Genomic DNA, 24,867 nt, shown 5'->3' with positions numbered 1-24,867 from the left:
ATCTCTTGCTTCACTCCAAGCCCAGATAAAAAGAAAAAATTTACTTGGAAAAAAAAATTGCACTTCTCTTAAGGAGTTCATCTGTATTGGATAAACAGAGCACAAATATCTTCATGTTACAGGCTGATATTTATTAAACATACTAAAATAAATTTATAGACTATTATGTGAATGATGCCATATAGCGTGTCACTCTATACTCAATAAAACACAAATAAAGTTAACCTCAGGCATCCACACGTGCGTGCTTTTTCCTGTTTGTGTCACCCATGGCAACGTCTTGGCAAAAGATTGCCGGTGATGTCAGAAGTGATGTACGAGTGCGAGGAGTGTGATGGGATGACCTCAGCAGAGGGGAAGTCCCAGTAGACTCATATCAGCTGCAGCCAACACTCACCGTCAGGACTTTCTCACACTCTGTATCTGTGCTAACAGCCAGAGCTGCACGACCCCCATGAAATCCCACCTCCTGCTCCCTCATAGGCACCATCTCAAATCACCAGCGCTCAGCATGACGGAGACCTCTGACATGCACACATGTGCACAGACCCACACAGTATATGTTGACCGATGTAACCGATGGAGGTAAAGGGAATATTTAGAGGGGTGTTTGAGATTAGTTGAAATATTCACTCTGTTTTTGTTTACTGTGAGTAGTGTAAAGATGTGTTTTGATGAATCCATCATTTTGTCATTCTTTGCTTGCAAATGCATAAACAAAAGGGACATTTACAAGACAGCCTGTAATGTAAATGTGTAACAAAATGTCAGTGGTAATAGACTGAACAGAGACGAGCATCCCTGCTGACTTTAATTGTTTTTTGTTGTACACATTTTGATGTAAAGTGTCTATTAGAAATGAGTCTTGGGATAATTTAGTGCTTTAATGCTGTTGGCCGTCCTAAAAACATGCTGACCATGTCTCGGGGTAAAAAGCGATTTCCTTTGATTTGATTTATTTCCACATGTTGAAAGTTCCCAACAGTAATGTGGTTAAAATTCCAATAAAAGATTGAAAGAAAAATTCTCAAACCAGTCTCAGCAATACATTGTTTGCATGCGTTCAGTGAACGGGCCCTTATGTCCTGCCCGTCTGTTATGATACAACTTGAAATGGTCAGTTTTGTATGGTGTAATTTAAATTGGGTGTAGTTATAGTATTTCCTGTAACTGAAGCCAGTGGTTATTCTCATCAGCCTTGGTTTGAGGGTTTTGGCTTCTGGCACATGTGTCCTGTGGCTTCTTTTAGTGGGAACATAGGAATCTATGTTCATGTTATGGTCTGCTGTTAGCATCAATCTATTCTCGCTGACATTTAAACCTAATAAATCCTGCCGCTTTTAACACACTACTTCCAGCGCATGGCATGTTAGCAAAGCTCATCCATTTTGCCAAAGAGCTAAGGTCTCTGTCCAGTTTGGCAAAGTGCTGTCCAGTCCTTGCCTGTGAGTCAAGCAGCAGTCGATCCGTAAATGAAAGGTTGCCTCTTCCTATGACAGCTGTGCTACCAGCCGTGGATGGAAAAATAACCACGGAGACACAAACCACGTCCATGGATACAAATCAGGAATGCATGAACTTTGTGTTCTAGGCAAAGGCGCGTACATGCGTGCATCTGCAAGCACGTGTGCTCTCGTGTGCGTGAACCTGTTGGTGTGTGAATAAGTTGTTAACTCTTAAGAGGTGCTAAGGGATCGAGAGCCAATAATGAATCATGGGCTGAATTATTTTTCTTCTCTTGATTAGCCCTGCATTAACATCTCACTCTGAGGTGGGTGTTTAATGGCTGCTGTAAAAGTAAAGGTTGGTAAACACATAAAAGTTGTGAGGTGAAAACAAAGTGCATTGTGAGTGTGAAGGGTCAGGAGAGACTAATGTGCAGGTGTTTGGTGTGAAAGGGTGTAGCTCAAATTTAATTTCAAATGAAAACACTTCCTCAAACCCAAATATGTCATAAGCAAAGTATCGCCTTTTGCATCTATATTTTTGGGTAAATTTGGATGTTTTTTCTGTGCACAAGGTGTCACATTGCAGATTTCATCATTTTTTTGTCATCTGTACCAAAATGTGGTATATCCACTCAGTGCATTGTGGGAAATCTGAGTCAGATAAGGAAGAGTTATGAAGAGTTATGTATTATTGTTGCTTTGCCCCAGGGGGAGCTATTGCTCCAACGGTGAAGTGTAAATCCTTTGCCCTGTCCTGGGGTGTCCTACCCCCTGGAGCCATCAAATACCCCTCCACACACACATGCCTACACACTCTTCTCTCTGTTTTTCTCTTCTCTGTTTCCTTATTTGAATCTCATGTCTCGTCAATTAAATGTACAATTTCCAAACTTTTTCCAGCTTTTGATTCACTGACAATGACTATAACTTAGCCGCCTTTCGTTTTGCCATTACATCATACCAAAAACCCCAGGCCTCAGCAGTAAACATGTTTCCACCACATGTCCTGCTGTCTTATGCCAGTCATTTGTGTACATAAACAGACTGAATCAGGAGTCTGGCTCTGGGGTTATGACGCAGCTAAAGCCTGGAACTAGACAGTTTCTTAGCTGGCCCTATTGTAGCGACAGTAAAATTTCGAGCGCCTCAGTGCGAAGATGCGCCTTTGTGCCTCAGCCCTACCCCACTTCATCCTCATAGACCTCATTGAGCTCCAGCATATGGTGAGTAAAGCCTTTTTACAGATGTGAGTTTTACCTGACACTGATATTCAGATCAGGAATCGTTTTGGGGTTTGTGTGTGTGTGCGCCTGTGGATCAGAGGTTTGAAAGAGCAGCCTGATTATGTTTTTGTGCCAAAATCCTTTTTCATATTCGGTTGTCCTCTCTTTATATGTCCAGGTGCAGTTGTATAGTGTCGATTTGTTTCTTATACCAATGAAGCATGAGACATTTAAAATGAATTGACGATAATAACTCAGCTGCGTTGAATGGGGCTATAATATGAGATGTTGGCATTTAGTTGTAATGATTACACCAATCTTCATCCTAGATTTGCTCCATATTCCCCATCCAGACTCAGAGAGCACATGTGATTATCAATCTTCCCTCAGTTATGATACAGAGAGCCTTAAATTGTTCTGCTTAAATCTCAGGTCGGTGCTTTACATAGTACTTCACTTTGTGTTCATATTTTTTTTTTTTTTTTTTTTGCTCTGACATCATGATCAGATATTCTTGCAGCTGTCCTTTGGTATATTCTAGATTTTGACACAGGATAAAAATGGAGAGAAAATGTAATTGAAACCGGAGCCTTCCTGTGGCGATCAGGGTTAGAGCAGTTACTGTGTAACTGCAGTGATTATTGTCCATGTTGTATTATGGAGGTTTTTGGAAGTGCTGGATTTGGATGACAGCTGCAGTTGATTCATACATGCCATATGGATCTTGTGGATAATACATTAGAAAAGAACATCAACCTGAGACAGGGTAAATTCTACATTGTTTCTGGGCTGCTTTCCAGCTCTGCATTAGAGAAAATCTTCTATCGTGTATCTTTCCATCCAGCATGGGCCAAGCAACAAGCCCTGCAGCATAAAGCTCCCGTGCCAACATAAACCTCCTGTGAGTGTATGTGTTTGTGTTTTTCTTCCGGGCACACAGAGCTCCTTTCCATCCTTATGACCATTCCTGCCCTGCCCGCTCATATTTTCTATCTGTTCTCTCCGTGTTTTGCAGCCTGTTAGATCAATCCAGCTCAGCACCCCGAGTTGTTCTCCACCATGAGCTCACCAGTGTAACCCAGCCCAGTGGCACTGAAGTGAGGAAATGTTCATAATTGATAATCAAAGGAATTAATTAGGAAAAATAAACAAACATTTGTGAGGCTTCACTGTACAATACAAACCATTGGCATTGGAACTGTCGGCCATATAAAATAAATTTCACGAATATTTGGAGTATGGAGATAACGATCAGTAGTACCTGTCACACGCCATTACAGCTCCCAACACTGGTGACGTTTTGTTCAAATCCACAGTCATAGTCTGTTTGCTGTAATCCAGTATTTAGGTGCTCATACCTCAGACATCTGCATTTCAAACTCGCTTTCAAATCAAATCAAATCAAATCACATCACTTTCACTTGACCTGTATTTAATTTCAGGGGTCCTGTCAACCCCTCTTATTGCCTCTGGCCCCACTGAGTCGACTTCACTCATCCAATGGGTGAAGGGACGGTGGAGCAGGTTCATTACTGCTGCATTGGCTGGCCTCTAACCCAGACTGGAAGGACAGTGATTAAACACACAAAGCTAATGACTGCCAACTCCTCCATTTGTTTCATCTATCAGCACGGATGTGAGGTTGTTTGTTTTAGTAGTTGTGTATTTGCATGTTGGCACGGGTCACACACTGATCTGTGGGGACATGGGTAGCGACAGAGAGACCCAGGTAAACAGAGTAAGTCGGAGAGGTGTGTTAATTGGTTGTGACTGACCGTCTGGACCAGAGATTTCAGACGGGGCTTCCCACCAGCTTGTAATGAGGTCTCGTCAGGCTGGAGCAACCATCGCCACGGCGTATGCAAGCATCGGGACGTTGCCGTGGTAACCTCTAAGCCCTTTTACGGCCTTGCAGAACCTGCGAGGTGTTTGCAAACTAACTACAACACAAATATACAAGAGGATTTGTCCCTGAGATGACTAAAATGTTTCAGATTGCAAAAGTGTCTTCGTGTTTTCAAATTATAAATTGGAAGTATTTATAGAAAGATTCAGGTTATAATTAGGATGTATTATAAAATGACACCTGAAAAACTAGAGCATTTGCATCAAATACGTAAATCTAGATTTAATTGTTAATTTTGATTTAATGTAATGGCCACTTATTGTTTGAGCATTTCTGAATTAAATCTTTTTTTTCTTTTTTTTTTTTTTTAAAGTAAAATTCTTGGAAAGTTAAAGTTAGGTCAATACTTTTATAGAAATACCAGAATTAACAAGCTCTGGTTCCTTAATTTAGAATTAGTTTGAAAACATTAAGGGTTAGGGTTGGGTTAGAGGCATCAGTTCGCATAACTTGCAGAATGAAAGCTAATGGGTCAACGTAATTGCTTCCAAATATTTCTTTATTGTTTTTTATTTGAAGACCAAACCGCTTTGATGAAGCCAAGCCGATTTAACAAAAAGGGAAGATTTAACTGAATCAAACGTCTCTTTCATCAGTTTTATAGTTTGAGAGCTCAATCCACAAGTTTGACCAGAGCCTCGTTGGACGCCATGTGAACCTGTTTAAGCAATTAGGAAAGTATACAAGTTTTGTTTTGTTTTGTGTTTCTTGTGGCTCGATGCTGCCATTGGGTTCATATTTTGCCAGTGTAAGCAGGATCCTCTCGGCTAAAATGGGGGGAAATTCCTGTGAAAGTGGAAGGATTCAGTGGTTGAGCTGAGTTTGCACTATATTTGTGTGTTGTGCGGTTGAGATTTGTGTAGACAGACAGACGGACGGACAGAGACAAATTGAGACTGTGCTCCAGTCACCCACACATTCTGACACAGGGTGACCAGAGTTTATTAGGAGGAATGACACTGCTTTGTCTCTTTTCAAAATACTTCCATTAATTGTAATTAGAGGGGTTAGTTAGGATACCCAAATGTCTATAATAGTTACCTCTTTAGATGCAGTGATCATTAAACTGACAGAAGTACAAGTTCTGTGATTTTCTTTTCTTTTCTTATCTTTTTGCATCAGGATTTTTGACATATTTAGTTTTCAAACTAAACACTAATGATGAGAGACTAATGATGGCTGCTGTGTCACATGACATAGAAAAAGAAAATGGTTTCTTCTGTTCATCACCACATTTCAATGCTAATGCATTCTAAAATGAAAAGGAATTGTATAACTAATTCTTAGTTTTGTTGCTGTTTTTTCATAAGGGAAACTCTAATGGCCAAAAGACACATGGACAGTACAAGCTGCAAACTGTACTTGTCCCACTGTGATGTCAGAACTGGCTGAAAAAGCAAGGAAGCTCACGGAGACAGCATAAATTATTGAGGAGGAAATGCGAAAGGAGCGGAATCTGCTGTGGTCAAGGTTAAACTTTGGTCCAAACTAATGATGTCAGAAGGGAGGACTTAAATAACGTTTGCTGCCAAAGCCACATACTGCACAGTACATGCTGTCAGACCACAGTTTGGAGCCAGTTGCTCAGAGCAAGTCAACAATTCACTCTGTGGTACCTGCAGGTTAGAACTAATTCAAAGTAGTACTTCATTTAAACATTGAGCTCATAAAAATAATTTCCGAGGCTGTGAGCAGCAGTATAGGTTGATGGTGGAGCTTCCTTCTCTGAGTGCTAGTGTTTGTGTGAAAAAGGCAGAAAGTTCGGTCAGTTTTCCTTCTTTGGCTCTTGAAATTGAATTATAGTATGGGGAAAGTATTTAACTTTGGTGCTGGCCCAATCTGCTCCAATCTCTTATGTTTTTTATTTTTTTAATTTTTTTTGTGTGTGTGTGTGTGCATGTCAGCAAGTAGCAGTTTATTTGCATCTAATGTGCAAATGGCAAAGTATGTGTGACAGATAATGTCTTGCGGGTTGTCTGAGAGATATATGAGGGCTGTGTGAGTACTGACAGTGATTATAGAAGGCTGCACCACAGAGCAGCCTTGGGCTGGCCGAGGAATAACTTTTTATTACATCTAATACATAACCAAATGTCAGACATGTCTGCAGCCTTTCCTGCTACCAATTTGATGTAACGTAACAGAGAAAATTAAGCTGTAAATGTTCGTGATAGGTGTGAGAAGATGGTAAATGTGGATTTGAGGTATTTCTGGATTAGTCGTACAGTTCACCACTCTCTGTCAGTGGGTGCATTTCTTTGTCTGCTAAGGATAATGTGGCATCTCCAGAAATGCATTCCCTCTCACGGCACACATTACATAGACTCTGTGTTCATCTCTGCTTCTGAAGGAGCTAAATGTTGCCTGCTCTGGCTTCCTTAAAACAAGCTGGCTCTGTTAAAAAAAAAAACAAACAACATTCCCTCCTTGTAAATACAATTGTCCAGATTCCAAAGACCCGACTCATTATCATTCCCACACTGACTCAACTTTGTGTGTAAATAAGTTCATGTCAAAGCGTCGCCTGGTGTTCTCTGCTGTGTTCCAGTCCAGCGTCGGACGTTCACTGAGACGCCAAGTGAGTGTGTTTAGAGAAGGGAGAATCAAAGCAGACATGGGCCTATAAAATCTTTATCGAGCCCCAGTGGCTACTGTCTGGTTAGGACAGAAACTGCACAGTCAATGCAAAGCCACCCCATCTCTGCATGTATGTGTGTGCATGCTCCATACACCTGCTGTGAGCACTATAAAACTGAGCTTGGGATGAAACTGCACAGGATAATTATGTAGTGTTTTCACAGCACAAATGGACATTCATAACATCATGGCCAAGCCTATTTTTACTGTATGTAGCTCAGAGGCTAACATATGGCAAAGCGGCTGACTTGACATAACAGCAGTGGGATTTAATAGACAGTCCTGCGTCCTGCACCAGCGAGGACAGTCTGTGCTCTGTAAGAATATTTGGCATCAGCAGGGGGCACCACTATGTCCCATTTAACTGCCCCATTCTTAGACAAGGAGGACTTGATGGAAAATTCAAACGGAGGAAGTAATATTATGAAAGCATTGAAGAAAAGATAGCAAAACATAATAGAAAAGCCACTGATAAGAAAGAGAGCAGTGATGGTTGTGTGCTTTTGGTCCAAAAATCTAATCTAAAGCAGCACATGTTTCAACTGTTCGGTATATTTCAGCAGCTCTTACCGAAGGATTGCCTTTCTGATCCCACAGGAGTTAATAAAGTAGATGTTGGATCATTTTAAAGTGTATTAGATAATTCCAAAGCCCTCACATGCTTTGTGTTTGGGAAAACATGGCTGCCACAATGCAGAGCTGTGGCTCCAGAGCTCCATTACACGAATGTATGACACACTGGACAGCCGTCAGCCGTCACCCTGGCACTGCCACCCCGAAACAAATACAGCTGCCAGCCAACACATCTCCTCTGTGTCTGCACCTGTGGACTCACTCGCTCGCACAAACAATCATACATTCTTCTTACTGTCGAGCACATGTGTGGAGAGCATTTTAACTATTTATTTATGCTCTTTGGCCCCCTCTCTTTCATCTGCTCAGTCTGCTCGCAAATACTCACCATGTTCAAAATCACCTTGACACTGTCTTCTGCGTTAAAAGGACTCTGACTTTTCATAAAATGCTATTTGCACTTTTAGAAGCTCACTAATATCCAAAACAACATCTGTCCTTCCAGTCGCGCCTGATTGAAACACCCAGGAATCTCAGTTCACCCTCACGCACACACACTAATGTAACGTAATCACCTAACACATGGCCATGGAGGGATACTCTGCATGGAAAATCTGGCAATCCAGAGCTTAGCAGAAATATGTTTTTATGAGAGCTTATTTTTTTCCTACACAAAGCACATGAAAGCGGGGTACAGTTACTGCTGTATTAATGAAAGTACAGGTCACTACTTGTAAATAATGCTTGGAAACTCTTGTGTATGTGGGAGGCAGGGTGTAATTTATGGGGTGTGCAGTCTACACGCCACTGGGGTAGAGAGGACCCAATTAAATAAAAGCAAGCCAAGACATACAAAAGTCTTCAACGAAATATCAAATTCTCTGGAATTCCACATGAGGAATGTGAGAGGTAAACACTGGAAAGAGAAGTGAAAATGTTTTGGCTGAACGATCAAATTTTCATATTTCTGTGAACCCTCGGAGCCCCGGGAATCTTCCTTTATCCCCCGTTTCACCCCAGCAGCTCTGATAAACATTGATAAATTCTTACCTACCCTGATGGGATATTACGTCATATTTTATGGATCCAGCATTATTCAGTTGGCATGCTTTCCTTGACATTGGCCCCATGATGACCTACTGCACTAGCTGTTTGAAAGCGGTGTGTATTGATTGTGCTGTAAAGAGCTGCTTATGACATACAGACCCCCCCATCTCCTCTCCTGCAGTCATGTTTTGTTCTCAGCGCTGTTGCTTATGCATATCCCTTTCTCTTTATATTCCTCCTGCCCTCCCCCCTTCGGTCCCTCTCTACCTTTCGCCCAGAGGTAATTCCTGGGTTGAAATTTGAAGTTAACATTCCCCTGGCTTTCAAAAGACTCCACTGTTATGGTTGACCACCCTATGAAAAATAATACAGAGAGAATGCAAAAACAGCAAGCACCCAGCGTTCATTATTACCCCCTGAAAGAATTGTTTTCTGGGGAGAGCCCAGTGTGTTGATTTAATTTAATGACTTGTGTAGCTGGGGGAGGGGGACCGAGGAAACAGTAATTAGTTGTCATGCTAATTGAGCTTGTGTGATAACTCCCACACAAGACTCAGCGGCGTGTGAAGCTCACTGGGGCTGGCCTGGTCGCCTACTCATCACCCACATACACGCTCTTCATTTATTTTATTTATTTATTTACAATTTTTTTGGTTATACATACACACCCACAGATACAGATAAATAAAGACAACAAATGTTCACATCCCGGTTGGTTCAAAGAAAATGCCTGGGGACTGCTGGGCCTTTGGCCCATCGACTAAGAGGAATTAATTATCTGAAAATCCCGACCCCAATTATTCACTAAGAGATGGCATGTTGAGAAAGAAGAGATAAGGGTTCAGGACACGCAATGCAATTAAGATTTATATATAAAGTTCTTTATATGTTAATTAAAAAAAAAAAACAAAACCCAAAAAAAAACAGGAAGATGTATGGGAGTTGTTCAAAGAGAGGTGATAAGATCAATATCTCACCACCTTCAGTGGTGAGATATTGAATTCCTACATATGTTTACCTCTGATTTAGTACTATCTTTAAAATGAAGTATATACCACTGAAAAAGCAATGCTCTGTCTAACGTTGTTCACCTTGATATTTGGGGGGAGCTAAAAAGGAAAGTTAACACATTTTTACGATCTTCAAAAAAAAAAAAAAAGAGGATCCATGTTGAAAAACGTATTCTACATCATAACCACACTGATGTTGTGTGCTCATGTGTAGCATTCCTTAAGTGTGTTGGTGGTATGCTGGATTTCTTTCCACCATGTTGTTAATCACCCCTGCCAGCATGGCTCAAGACTCCCCCAGAGGCTATTTTGAAGGCCTGGGGTCGCTGACCTCCATGAAGGGTCACCCTCACTATCAGGGGAGGTCCAGCTTTGCTTTGCTTAGGCGCCATCTGCATTCTTTTACCGTGTCTATCTGCTCAGACTCGTGGAGCGTCTCCACCTTAGGCCTTCTGCTCCTGATGACTTTGGTTTGACCTACTTTGTCTAATGGTTTGATGGATTTTAGCTTTCAGTTTGCTATTCATTGGGGAAAGCACTTATAAGAGACAAAAAAAAAACAAAACAAAACCCATTTTATTTAAATCAATTGTCTCTTTCCCAGCTGGCATGATGGTGTGTAATTCGTATTTGCATATCAAGTGACTGTTAGAGCTGCACTGAATCACACATCCTCTACTCTCCAGTTCTGACTCCTCACAGACCTTTATCATCGCTCTCTGCTCCTCCCTTCTATTCACTCCCTTCTTTGCTCTCACACTCACCGCCCTTGCGAGTGTGTTTAGACACCCTGCCTTTTGTGATAATCCTGCTGAGTCATCTGCGGTAGGAAATTACATGCTGTAATACACTGCAATTTATGGCAAGTGCATTTATGGATAATCTCCCAACTTACAGAAGTTTATCTTTGGCTTTCACATAATTTAACCTCTGGGAGTGTTTTAGTGGTTAATGAAAGGATTCAGGTGGGAGATCAGTTGATTCTTTGGTGATGTAAGGACGCTCAACTACTGTGCTCTTCAGTGATCCTCTTTCTTCAAGACAGACCAGAAGATGACAAACCTCCTACATTTTCTTTCTTGCCGTTTGGTTATATAAATACTTGCATCGTGCATTTTACTTTTGATGCTGCAGTTCCATATAAAATTTTGTTCTACATGAAACAAGAATATTGATCTCTCTACTTAGGAAAGTTGTTAGAGGAGCATCTTTAAACAGTGATGCATCGGACACGTTCCAGTCCCGATGGCTGATTTGCCTTCAGATGTCTGTTATAAATTCTCCATCTTCAGGGGTTTTCCTGTACACCCCAAATCTGATGACGTGGACTAATTTTTCCCTCATCCCAGAGAAATCCAGCAGGATCAGCACGGGAGGAGGAGAACGCCTGTCAAGACAATGAAAGCATTAAAAATGGATAGAATATTAGATTGGAGAAGAGATGAAAGACGACAGATGAAAGAAAATGGAAGCGTCAAAATAACTATCGTAGTTGAAAGCTTTGGAACTTGGACTAGGTCCAGATTGATGTCAAGACTCCGTTCCAAGTAAAATATGAGAACGATTTATATTCATGACATCATCCTTTTCGTGTGAGAAACCCTATATAATTTTTAAAACCACAAAATGTATTTTTCTGGACAAATACATGGACACTGAAAGGTTTGCAGACCTCACAGTGTCCTCTTCATGTTCTCGTGCCCCACATTTCATCCTAATTTCTGTCCAAATGTCCCTGTGCAGTGTTTTCCAAAAATCCGAGCAGAGGAGTCGGCCCTTGCATTTGTTTGGCAGCCAGCAGCTGGTGAAATAACTAGCAAACAACTTTTGTTTTCTCCTGTCTGGTGACGTGACACCTTGATTGGTGTTTAGTGTGAAGAGAGAACGGGAAGGCTAACATCAGCTACACACGCACACACACATCAGCAGTGTTTGTGTGTGCGCACTGAGTCAACAGGCTTCCTCCTCTCCTCATTAAAAGTTTGACCTCTCTGTTTGAGCTGCTCCAGGTGGGGTCACACTGTCTTGTATTTGGGTATGGGGGGGGGGAGTTGGCAGGAAGAGTGCTTGTGCGTACAGAGAAGTGGGGGTATGTGTGTGTTTGTGGGTCCGAGTGTGATTGGGATGACTTCCAACACCTCTTTTAAGCAAGTAGGAGGAGGGGGTGGGGGTCAGGGTGGTGCCTCACAAAGCAACAACATAGTCACGGTTCTGGGAGACTGATGGGCCAAGCAATGATGTCATGGCAGACACACACACACACACACACAGGTACGCCAGGAGTCGTACTACTAGCTGCTCTTGTCACTCCGGGGTTACAGATGCGAGGTCAGTAGTGCAGATCCCCGAGCTGTCGACCTTCTGGCCAACAAGGCTGCTCTTGTATGAGCATGTGTGCTCTTTGTGTTTAGACTGTGATCAGGATACAGTTGAGGAGCTGCCGCTCACCTGTGGCCCGTAAAAGTCAGCCTGCACCTACGCACGCTTTCCATATTGTATATAATGTAACAACCGACGCCTAGAAAGAGGACTAACCTGTGCTGTGAAAACAAACAGTTGTGGGTTGGCCATAAGCACTGCAGCCGGATGTAACTCCATGAAAGGCCACAACGTTTTGTACAGACATCAGTGGGAAGATGAATCCTACAGACTCTGATGTCTTTTTCCTGTAATACTCCCACAACACTGATTCCTTTTTTCCTTTTTATTTTTGACCAAGGAGCTGCGAAACTAATGACATTCCCATCAACCATATCTTTGTTTTGTTTTCAACATGCTCAGGTAAACATTATACCTGCTTGACTACATGCTAGTATTGTGAGTGTCTTGGCATCTCAGCATAAAGGCCAAAGCACCGTCGTCTCACACTGCTGCTAGCTGGGCAGGAGACTCGTACTGTTATAAACAAATGTCTGTATGATGAACAAATAACGTGAAATTGTACACACATCAACCATGTACATTACGAATAAGATAAAAATGCTAATGCATCAGTGAAATTTGGCAGTAGAATCCACGGGACGCCTCCTGCGGATCGTACTCCCACTCATCTCTATCACGTTTCAGCTTGCACTACAGGTGAAGCTGCAGCTTATTGTGTAACGGATCACATTTTACATGGCCACAGATAGGAATGTGGAGTTCACATTTCCTCCTCCTGGTCTGTTCTTTTCGCTGTGCTCATGTTACTTTTGAAAGCATTTTCTGATGAGGGGATGTGTGGTGCTGTGGACTGATCTGGTGAACAGCAGGTGTAGCCGTATTTTAGATTGGCTTAAAACCGGAGGGAAGGAAGAGAGCTGTGATTTAACATGTTCAATTTTATTCTCTCTCTCTCTCTCTTCCCCCCCTCCCTCGATCTATCTCTGCTCCTTCTGGCATCTGTCACAAGACCTGGCAGCTGCTGCTGCACTAAGAAAATGTGCTTCTGACAACAACAGGGAGGGCCAGAGACGTTCTCAGGACTTCTTCATTACAATAGAGTAGCCTGCCGACGGAGCATAACTAACGGCCGATCAGACAAGATAGCTGTGCAATTTCATGCTTGTACATTATGCATTTCACTTTATTCTACTTGCATTCAAATGAGATTCGCAGCACGGGGAATATTTATGGTAGCTGGTACGCACCAGAGAGTGTGTTTGTGCGCATGGGAGAGAGAGAAAGATCAAAACAATCTCAGATTAAATTCAGGCTGAATAGTTTCAATAAGAGGTCCACATATTTTTGTATTGTTGTTCAGATTTGTGACAGACGTGGAGCACAGTAGCTTTGCGTGACCCCGTAGAAAACATTTTTCCCATGCGCTTTTTTGTTTTAAATACAATTGTGTGGAGAATGTGCTTTGTTGACAATCTTTATTCAGCCCTGACTGGAGAGACGTATTGGAGGAAAGCCATGTCAGCGTGAGAGAAAAGTTTTCTGGGCTGTGACCTCTGTGTGCTCATTTTGACTGTTAACTGTAAATTCACAATTTAAAGCCTTTATATAAGAACATGGGACACAAAATCCCCCCAAATCATCATCATGAATATAAAATGATGAATGTATTGGAGACCTTGACCCCATAAGAATCATTTCAGGGATAAAACGAAAAGTGCCAGAAGATCAAATTGTGTTTTATTGTTCTCATAATGGAATATGAATGATTCGTCAGAGGGGTGAGTTAATTCCTGGCCATTGTGCCTCTCACACAGCTCTAACGCCTTGTTGGGAGGAGTGTGAGAGGGAGGAAGGGGGGAGGCGGACTGTGTGCAGGATTTTCTGAGTGCTGCGGGTCTCCTCTCGCTCGGAATACTTCACAGACTGGAGCTGAAGTTTACTCACTACATAAGTTTTAAACACTTTTTCCGTCACTCGTCGGGGAATTCCGACAACTTTCCGGAAACTTTTCCCAACTTGAGCGCCCTGTTCCCCTGGAGGTAGAGTTTGGTCTGAACCCGGGCGGATCGGTGCGGACTGCGGAGCTGGGAGCTTTTTAGACGAGTGACCTGTTGCTGCTCTGCACAGCTCAGAGCCGTCTCTCTTCATTTATTTTATTTTTATTTTTTTGTGGTTTTTAATTATTTGAACTCAACACACAACTTGTCCCGGCAACATCGTCAACATGTCTGGACGCAATTTACGCACTAAATTCCGGATTGTGCCAAACAACGTTGGAGCGTTTCACCGGTGCGTCAAGGGCAACTTAGTGTAGGAGCCGCCTGGCACCAACAACTCATCTACTGCTGCCGACCTGCGGGCCTGGATTAAGACTGTTTTTCACGCAGACTGGTCTGACTGAACACACATTATTCGAGCATGATGGAAGGTGATCAGGGGACCGGTGCGCCATCCGATGAGCCCCAGGCAGAAAGCGCTGCTGCGGCCGACAGTTTTTCCCAACTGTGGACGGACGTAATGGGGATGTTGGTAAGGTTTGGGTTTTTTTTTTTTTTTTTAGGGGGGGGGGGGGGCATTATCATAGACTCACATCATAGGCTCACAGCTAACCGTGACTTTTCACCCTCAACCTTGCCACTGATTAGTCGACTAAGTGAGTGCGGCCATCTCGTCTGTGCATGCAAATCACGCATCAAAACAACACACCTCGGTGCGCCCCGTTTACATGCTGTGGAGCACTCAGGTGGCTCAGTTGTAGACCTGCTGGTGAGGGGTTCGGACCTGAGTGCAAAAAGGAAACCAGTGAGTGTGTGGTATATGGTATGTAAGGCACTGAGCGCTCATCCCTTTGTGTTGTGTGTGTTGTGTGTGTTTTGTGGGCTGCCATGTTCCCTACAGTTGCTCTGCATTGTGTGTACATCCATACTGCTTGTTTCCTTATGGATGGGGTCATCTGGCTAAAAGCTCAGGCGCTTCTCTGGGTTTCATATGTCTTAGTTTCTGAATTTTCCATTTGATTAAGTGTGTGTTTGTCAAGTAAACAAAAACAGAGCACAGAGGTGCTGATGGACTTGCTTTATGATTGTGGACATGGTTTTACAATGAACTAATTTGATTGCAAAATATTTATCTTGCCCTGTGACCCTTTAGATAATTGTGATTTTTAAGATGCTTCATATTAACCCACACATTTGTGTGACACTGTTCTTTTGTTTGGCAGCCAATGGAGTCTTGATTTTATAGCCCGTGGGATCTGATTGATCTGCTGACCAAATGTGCTGCAGCCACTTCCAGTCTGCTTAAAGACAGAGGTGTTAATTTGGTTTAGTCTGGCACTGAAGATGTGAATGGTGTGTGTGTGTGTGAGAGAGCAGGGACACTGCTTCCAGATACTGAATCACACTGCTAACAGTTCATCTGGATTTATTGCTATTAATTGCTTTTCTAACTTCTTTATTTCTCAAATATGTGTCACAGCCGTGGATCTTTACTATACAGCCAATCACAGCCTTTATATCATTTTGTTGTTGTTGGTCACATCAGCGTTGTCGGCTTTGACTCACTTGTGTCATTAATTGAGGGGTTAAAATTTCTGCCAATAAACATCCTCAAGCACCATGTAAAGTTATTTCAACATAATAGACACCATCTCAGTAGACATGGCGCACTCTCACATTGTTTCAAAATCACTGACCTCAATTTTCACTCCATTGCATGTGTCTCTTTACACATTTATGTCTCGAGTCCTGGGAAAGTTTGTCTAGCTTTGTTTTATTTTCTCACAAAAACAAAGAAAAGGATCACAGGTGTGAATGTGTAAAACTTGGATCACCTTGGTCGAACTCAAAAGTTCAACTGGTTAGCTTTTCATAATAGAATTAACCGGTGGACAACCATGAAAATTGATGATTATCTGTTGGTTGGTGAATGGACCTCTGCTGATCAGCTGCATGCAGGCATCATTCATATAAATGGTTTCTGACAGCTTGTCAAACATCACTTAATTTATTCGAAGTATGCTTTCGCTTGTGATTATCGTCCCTACTCTTCCAAAAAGTGGTTTCTTTTTTTTTTTTATGTTTAATGGTGAAAATCGAGAGGGAAAAGTTGATAAAATGATGAGGTTGCCATTATATTCCCTTTTATTGGTGACATGTACTTTCACAATTTGTTGAGGCTCCTGTCTTTAAGCAGCCTGTGGGATATTATGAGCACCCCATCTCTCTTAAAGAAAAATGATTTGCTATATCTAAACACTGGTGGATCACTCAGTGTCCTGTGTTTTGCTTTGGAGCCCTTATAGAATTTAAAATTTTGTTTTGTCCCGAGCCTGTCGACTCAACTCAAATGTGTTTTGTCTTCCACATGTGAGAACAGACCTACGTACTTGGCAGGTCATAAGCATCTTCACCGGCTCTTTATCAGGATGAATGTCTATCATCTATCATTAGCAGCTGAACAGAGTCAGACTACTCTTAAACTTGAAGCGACAGCACAGATGAGCACTAAAACAGGCGGTGGTTAAGTCTATGTGACGTTGAGTGCATTCACGTCTTTACGTTGGGTTCTCACCATATTTTGACTGTAAATCCGAGTGCACTTCAGTGTGCTGTCCTTTTTTTCTGAGGGGCCCCTGTTTTTGAGGTTACCATACACAGCAGGCTGTTGCGGAATGTGTTTAATGAGAATACCCAAGTCAGTCAGTCATTTATTTGAGGTTGAAGCCGAGCAAATAACCCTTTAGCTAATTAAGAGTCAAAAGCAGTTTAGGTCTATATGGCACAGCAGCTATAGATGTTCAAAGTGGTTGGATTTACAGATGACTGCATGGGGTTTTGCTTCGAGCTCCCTCACTACTGGTGACATTTTTCCTCAGATCTGAACCTTCTGTACTGAATGTTAAATGAGCCGCAGTGAAATTGCCTGACTGGAAATGGAGACTTTTGCTTCAGCCTTAATATGCAATATCTTTTCGAGGCAAACATTTGTACGGACTTTCAGATCTGATATAATCCCTTCAGGTTCCTCTCCATTGCACTTCGCTGTCGCATTGACTCGTATCTGGTAAAAATCTTGTATTTTTCATTATTTACAAGGAGAGACAGAGGAGGCGTTCATAAACCTGAACCAGGGCAAGCTTCTAACTGGGCCCAGTCTAAGACCAGATCACCTGATCACTAACCTGAACCTCTGACAGTTCCTCTAAAGGCAACTGCTCATCCCATTTTTGCGTGGAACGTGGTCTTGAGTCAAGGCCTTGTGGAATTATTTAATTGCCTGCTGGGAGACCTTCAGTTTTAAGAGTTTTGTGGTGTTTCATGCAGCGTGGGTGGTAGTTTGTCTATTTGGAAAACACTGATTATGCTCCAGACACTGCTTCATCTCTAAACCTAAGGATTGGATACTGCTCTGGAGACATGATATACTGACTGTCTGGGAAAGACGTGGTTCGATGAGGTGACTCCAATGTGGTTCCTCCTACATATTATTTCATACAGAGTTGGAGCATATGTTTCAGTCCTTTAATGCTAAACCATGGTTAGGAAGAATTAGGGTTACTGGCAAAGACATAAAAGCCTTTAGGTCTGCCAATAACGTTCTAACTCACTCTATCATAGTCTAATTTTGCCTATTGTTGGCAGACTACTCACTTCTGCTTTGGTTCCCCCTCCCTGACAAGTCCCATTATTGAGGTCACTCAGAAATGTGGTAGGTTTCCTCTTCTGGGATGGCCGAGCACTGCTCTGTTAGAGCCGTGGATATCCTCAGGAAACCCTCTAAAAGGGTTGGGCTGTGGCCCCTGGCCTCACCTTCCTCGACAGTCTTCCCCGGTGGCTCCTACGGCCAGCAGGACGTCTTTTACTCAGACTTTTGTGGGGTTTTTTCATTCAAAATTCCAGTCATTGTGTGATGCAACAACGCACAAGCACACAGCCCTCAGATTGTTTTCAACCACCTGTCTTCACTTATCTTTTTCCGTATTTGTAAGATTAACCTTTTATCTTTCTGCTTATGTCCTGATAGCGAAGTCTGGTTTGCAGAACAGAGACACGTCTGAACTAGCCCAGGAAAAATATGGTGTTGGTTAAATCTTCACCGCTGTAGGAACTGGACAGACGACTGACGGGGATAAAGGATCAATCACTTACAATTTCTTTTATGAGGAGTTGTGTGGGGACTGTTGGACAGGAGATCTCTGGTTTGGTTTTAAACTCATGTATCCGTGACTCAGAACTGAGTCTGGACAATTCTATTGGTTAACTCACTGACGAAACATTAGCACAGTGCAACATAATATAAGTCAGCCGGTGGTAGTTTCAACCTGCTGTCCCGGTCCTGACTTTGCAGAGCAAGTGAAAGTGATCATGCTACTGACATTCTCGCATTACATCAGATGCATGGCTCTATTGTAAACTGTTGTCATTGTTCTTTCCCTGAGAGAACGGGTTAGTCACCAGGCCATCCTTGTAACAATAGTCAATGCCATGTACACTGCTATTCACCTGTACATGGCTGAGCCCCGGCATGATGGACAGGACTGTCAGGAATGTGAGTCCACATTGGATGGATCAGAACAAACATGTTTGGCCAAGGGCTAACGACTTTTACCCCTTCTGGAATGTTCTTTTGTCCAGTTATAATATACAAGCACTTTTTTTTTTGAAACATCTAACAAGATCGTGACTTGATTGAGAGATTAGTTGTGTGCTTTGGCAGTGATTCCTAAGCATGCAAGGAGACGGTGTTATCAGCGCCTTGCATGCTGGCTGTGGAATTTTTTTAATAACTTTACAGTAGATTGCTTTAACGGCACCATTCATATGCTTTGTGGTGTTGTGTTATTTTTTTAAAATGCAGAAGCAAGACACTTTAATTGGAGGTCTTCAATGACCATTCTCAGGAAACATTCTGGCCAGATTTTCTTCAGTGTCTATGTGCACAACACTGAGAATGAAAACTCAGCCTTGTTTTTGTGTGGAAACTATTATGAGGCTTAATCCTGGAATTTTACGATCACACTTTGCCTGGAATATAATTCATGTTGTTGTATTTTATGTTGCAGATGTTTATTTTTGCTATACATTTATATTATTGTAGTTTATGTTTCAGATATGAATCATGCATCTTATTGTTAACAAGTCAAAGAACAAGTAGCTGCAGGCAAAGCTGCAAATGAGGACTTTATAGCAGGGTAGACTGTGCAAAACTGAAACTAAAAAAAACATTAGGGGGGAAATATTGTATTATTCAGTATTATAATATGGAATCCCAACCAGATGGAGAGTAAACTGCTAAGGATGATGTCTGTTTGTGAGTCGAAGTTAACGCTTCTGTACACAACAACCGCAGTCATAAAGGCACTTGAAACAGTGGAAACATAAGCTGCAGAGCCTTGCCTCTTGAATAATCTGACCATACTTTATATTGGCTCAGTGAATGTCAGCAGAGACAAACCACTGCAGTGGTAAGAATGCAAGGAATGCCATGGCTAATTGATTAAGTGAGCGCTGGACCTTCATGCTGTTTCCATTCTCGCACTGCTTTTGTGAACACGTACGTTTATATTGTATTGATAAATCTCATGAAATTCTGAAAGGCTCTGTGATATCTGTGTTTCTGGTGAATCTCTCCTCTCCTCTGGGGTCATCTTGGATGCATATTGTGTAAATCACTTGGATTGGCAGCAATTCTATCACACATCTCTGAAATAGTCTTCCACTGTGCTGCAATACCAATAATGTCTGTTTTCATGGTGAAACACCACAACAGCCATGAGTACATAGTGATTTCTCCAGCTGAGCGTTATCTCATAATATTTTCTATCCCATCAGATTTCCTCTGAACCTTTTCTCTGGTTTGAGTTGCACTAAGTCTTGGAACAGAAATGGTATGCAACAGTTTTCTTCACTGAGGTCTGACATATTTCAGCTGCACGTAGGGAGCAGCCACCTTGGTGGAACTGACAGTACCTTGGACTTGAATAGCAAATAACATGAGTATGCGCTGTTTAGCAAATACACACAAATGCACTTGCACATTCTTGCTTGGGTGCTTTTGTATGACTATTGTCGCTATTGTTCAAGTGAAATTAGGGCGTTGGCCTCCCTCACATCCAGGGTGGAGCGATTGTTGCATCAGCTCCACCAGCATTAGTGTCGACTTTAAACTCAAATTCATCTGTCAGTGAATTTAAATATATGTTTCTTGAATAAGAATTAGTTTAAAGGTGATTGGTTCAACTTTCAGATGAGCGTTAAGACTCATGCATAGGGTTTCTCTAATAGACGAAGGATTTCTCTTCCCAGACTCCAGATGTTCTATCTTTCTCTCCACCGCATAGCTGTCCTGGTCAGTATCCCACAAATCATCCCTTGTCCTACCCACATCTCTTAACTAGATGTGTGGACCACTGACAGATCCAGCATGCTCCTCCACCTTCACTCTCACATCGGGAGATTCTCTTGCTGAAATATGGAACTAAGCGCTCATTTATCTGTTGACACTCACATCCTGAGAAAAGAGTTATTCGATGCTTTTTCTTTAATGTTTTCCCTCACTTAAAGGCATTTGCACCATCTGCTCTCACGTGCTGTGTTGCACTAGATATGCATAACTGTATATGTGTGGTATCACTTTACAAGGTGGTGTTGGAGGTGGGGGTATGAGGGTCAGCTGTGTTGCAATTCCCATGAGCACATGGAACCGGAGAATGGGAGGAATTTCAGTTATCTACGCACACACACGGAGGTTTGCACAGATACATCTATTTGGAAGCAGCAAATCACTTTCAGCTTTACCAGTCTATAGCCAAGGTCCACTTTCAGTGTCCCCTCAGGGCACAGAGGCCAGAAAGCCTGGTTACTTAATTCTGCCGTGACCCCGACTAATCCCTTGGTGTCAACATGCACTTCAGTGGCAATCAAGAGCTGATGTAATCCCAGGACAGGGTTCATTATCATCTTCTGCAGTTTTGGTATGTTCATGCTGATTAAAACATCTCAGAGCTTTGTAATGAGAGCAAGCTTTCAGTCAGTTTGAGGAATGAAGGCGAGAGCATGTGTCTGCTCATGAAGTGTTCCCACTGGAGATCTCAGTCATCTCAAACCATATGTCTGGCCAGAACAGGATTTCTCAAGAAATGAGAGTGGGAGGAGGATAGATCACAGCCGGCCAGACTTGACTTGACTTTGAGACAGAACATTTGTGTTAGTCTTTTGTGTTAATCACACAATTAATAATTGCTGTTTCATAACTCTGTCCACTGAGCCGTGTTGTGTAGGGTTGGCTTGCTTCAGTTTGTTTTGGTCCAGTGTTTTTGAGATCTCTTGCATGAATGTGTGCATGCTAATGTGTGTTCTCCCTGACGAGACACCCATCTCTGAAGAAGGCCCTATGCCCCGTGTGTGTGCGTGTGTGCGCACTCTTGCTCACACTCACAGTGATCCATTCATTTGTGGCCTGGCACCCAGATAGGGAGTCCGGTTGAGAAAGACAGAGACTGAGAGAGACTGTTCGGACCCTGCACAGTGACTCAATGCTCGCTGTCTCCCTGGCACAGATTAGATCAACACTGATGAATATTCATCAGTGTTGGCCGTCATTGCCAGAATGGCCTACATTTCAATCAAGACGAGAAGCAGGAGTCGGTTCTCTCTCATTGCAAAAGATATCTAGCAGAGAGGAATGCATGAAGTTTTCTTGTTTTATGATCTTAGAGCATGAAAAGTTAGTCAGACAACGGCTGGGACTAAAATATTGATCTTTCGTGAATATTGCCCAACTCGTATGTTCAGTCCAGGTTGTGAGCACTAGCTAATTTAAAAAGAACCAATCCCAACTACCTCATCATGATCGGTCCCAGTTTTCATGGAGCCCAGGTCTGAAGTCATGACTAACACTGTTCATGTTTCTAAAAGTAACCTATAGGCCAATCCTCCGCATTATATATGAAGGGTATTCTGCTGTGTGAGCTCCCTGCTGTTTGGAGCACAGCTTCCTCCCTCAATCCTAAACACATGTCTGCCAGACAAAGACAGGAACTGTGCAGATCTAAACTACAGCTAGCAGGAAGTATCTGTTTGCTTTGGAGTTCATTGAATGTCTGGTAAAGGGCATCCTAGATATCAGCCTGAACATAGACAAAACCAGGGGACAGGCCATGGTTGGACAAAGACGCTCACTCAGTGGGACCTGATAAGAGTCGATAAATATCCAAAAAGCACAAAGAAATATGACGTGTGTGTGATTGTTTGCCACTTTTCAGAAACACCAGGTTCACCCAAACACAAGATTGTCAGTTCAATTGAAAGCGTTTTTACTGAGTTCAGGGTAAAGAGGCCCTGGTGGGATGCTCTGAAGGTCTCTCTTTTTCTCTCTGCCTTTTTTCATTTCAATATTTTTAGGATCCAAATTGAGATTTTGCTGATTGTCATTTTTTCTGTACAACTACATTATCAGCTGTCCATTCACGGGACGTTGTAACTCCCAGGCTAAACCATTTCCTCTCTTCCTCTCTCCAGGATGGTTCTCTGGGCAACATTGATGACCTTGCCCAGGAGTACTCTGAGTACTACAACACCTGCTTCAGTGACGTCAGCGACCGCATGGAGGAACTACGCAAACGACGAGTTTCCCAAGAGCTTGACATGGTGAGTGGAGGCGCACACACAAACACACAGATACACACAAAAAGGAAAAAAACTTACATAACAACTAAAAACAGATGCCATCTCTTCTTTAATGTCTACAAATGGCTTTGGACATTTTTTTTTCCCCTTTAATAATGACCCTAAAAATCCCCTTTTTTAAAACAGTTTTGCAGCTTTACACTGTGTGATTTCCACACTCTTAGCCAACGACCTGGCAAAGACAACCAGCAACAGGAGGAATACGAATGTGCTCGGGTTTAAGACTTTCACCAAAGGCACTGTGCCTTTCCTGGATGTGAGTGCAGTGGTGTTCTGGAGGCTCATGGGGAGCTTTGGGGGTCCTTCTCAAAAGGATGTAGGGTAGTGGGGCACCCCTTTAGTTGCCAAGCTGCCAGCAAACTCAGGATGGTATGCTGCTGGTGCTGCACACACAAACCAAAGCAGAGCCCAGTGTGGAGGGCCCTGCTTCATAACTTCATATGATTTATTCACGATTCATTTCATCAGTTTGAAACCTTTAAAAATCAAATTTGGGCTAATATCTAAAACAAATGGATCCAAAATAGGTTCTTCATTATTCCTTTCAGGCTCTGTTTCAAAATAAAGTGTCCAACTTAACTAATTTAAAGCAATTAGGTGTCAAAAGCATAATTGATGACAGATAAAACTTTGACTCTGTCTCCACAGAATTTGCTCATGATGATATCATGATAGCTCAGCTTTTCTAATGTTTGTTCTCATCCAAATTATCTCTGATATATTTTTATCTGACATCACTGGTTTTCCAGTTTAGTCGGAGGCCTCTTTTGCTCGCAGATAGCCATATGGTTTTGCTCAGACTGACAGGTATAGCTTGGATGAATAGCTGATTTATTGCAGAACACTATCCTTTTCTCACAGCTTTCAGGAGAGAGAAGGGAAAGCATAAAAAATTGTAGCTGCAGATTCATAGATGCATTTTGCATCTGATCAAAGGTTAAGTGCTCTCTCTGTGTGGCCAAAGGCGCAGATCTATGAGACTCTGACAGTAACAAGGATTACCTCTGAATGTTTTGTAGTTTGTGAGGGTCTCATCCTGAGGACATAAAACAGGAGGAGGGGAAGCAATCAAGGCAGATTTTTGCAGCCCGTGTAGAAGAAGAAAGAGAGAGAGCTGGCTGGGCCCCGAGCCTGCAGCCCAGCACAGGAGGAGGATAAGGATGTGAGCAGAGGAAGGCGAAGGAAGGAGGATGAGGGGAAAGCAGAGGAGCAGTGGGGAATGTGAGAGCCTGCAGCTGTCCCGCCACTCTGCAAAGTTTGGCACCCAAATGCAGGAGATGAGGAGAACAAAAACATGAAGGAAAGAATATGGGTCAGACAACACCTTATTGTGAGCTCACAAAAGTGCGTTATCAGCCCACGCTATATGGGCTCAACTTCGCCCTGCATTTCAGTGCAGTGTTTTTCTAAAATTAGGTTTGGGGAATATTCAGTTCCACCGCAGCCTTTTCTGGACCAAAGTAAGAGTTGTTAAGACAAAATATCGATGCACCTTCACAGTCTGTAAGGCTATTTATCTGTAGAATCTGTACAACAAAGTGAAACTCATTGTGAAAACAGCGCATGAGCAGACGGGGAGAGAGACAGGCACATGAGGCTCTCAGATGAACTGAGAATAAGGACAGGCAGCTGAAAGGATACACAGTCAGAGAGAGAGAAGTGAACAACCATTGTATCTTGTGAAGTGTGTCCAGAAATCAGTGGCTGAGAGCCAGTGTCATGCAGCCGTCTCCCACAGGGCCAATAGCAAATAATTAGAGAAGGTCACAATGTCCGTGAGCCACATTAATGGGGAGACATTTAACAAGTGGCACTCCTGAGAGACGTGGCCTTTAGGGAAAGACCTATCTAAGACCTACTCCCTCACCGGTCATTGTCTTTCTTTTCATGTGTATAAAAATAAATAGGTCAGCTCTTTTCTATGAAAAAAAGAATCAATCCTTTCATATCTTT

General features: G+C 42.5%; 1 protein-coding gene across 10 annotated transcripts in view; it reads left to right on the top strand.

The window, feature by feature from the left end:
• sash1a (SAM and SH3 domain containing 1a) overlaps positions 1-24,867 on the top strand; it is a 141,748-nt gene that overhangs the window by 82,141 nt on the left and 34,740 nt on the right. For 8 of the 10 annotated variants that reach the window (XM_029496939.1, XM_029496941.1, XM_029496942.1 and 5 more), the window contains one exon: positions 22,747-22,875. In XM_029496939.1, coding sequence (XP_029352799.1) covers positions 22,747-22,875 — 129 coding nt within the window. Of the gene's footprint in view, positions 1-14,091; positions 14,756-22,746; positions 22,876-24,867 lie in introns of those variants that run through there. The other 2 variants (XM_029496944.1, XM_029496948.1) reach the window with 1 other exon arrangement.

Source organism: Echeneis naucrates, chromosome 24 (assembly GCF_900963305.1).
Source record: "Echeneis naucrates chromosome 24, fEcheNa1.1, whole genome shotgun sequence".
Lineage (NCBI taxonomy): Eukaryota > Metazoa > Chordata > Actinopteri > Carangiformes > Echeneidae > Echeneis > Echeneis naucrates.
Note: the sequence above shows the minus strand (reverse complement) of the source record. Positions and strands in the feature narration are given on the sequence as shown.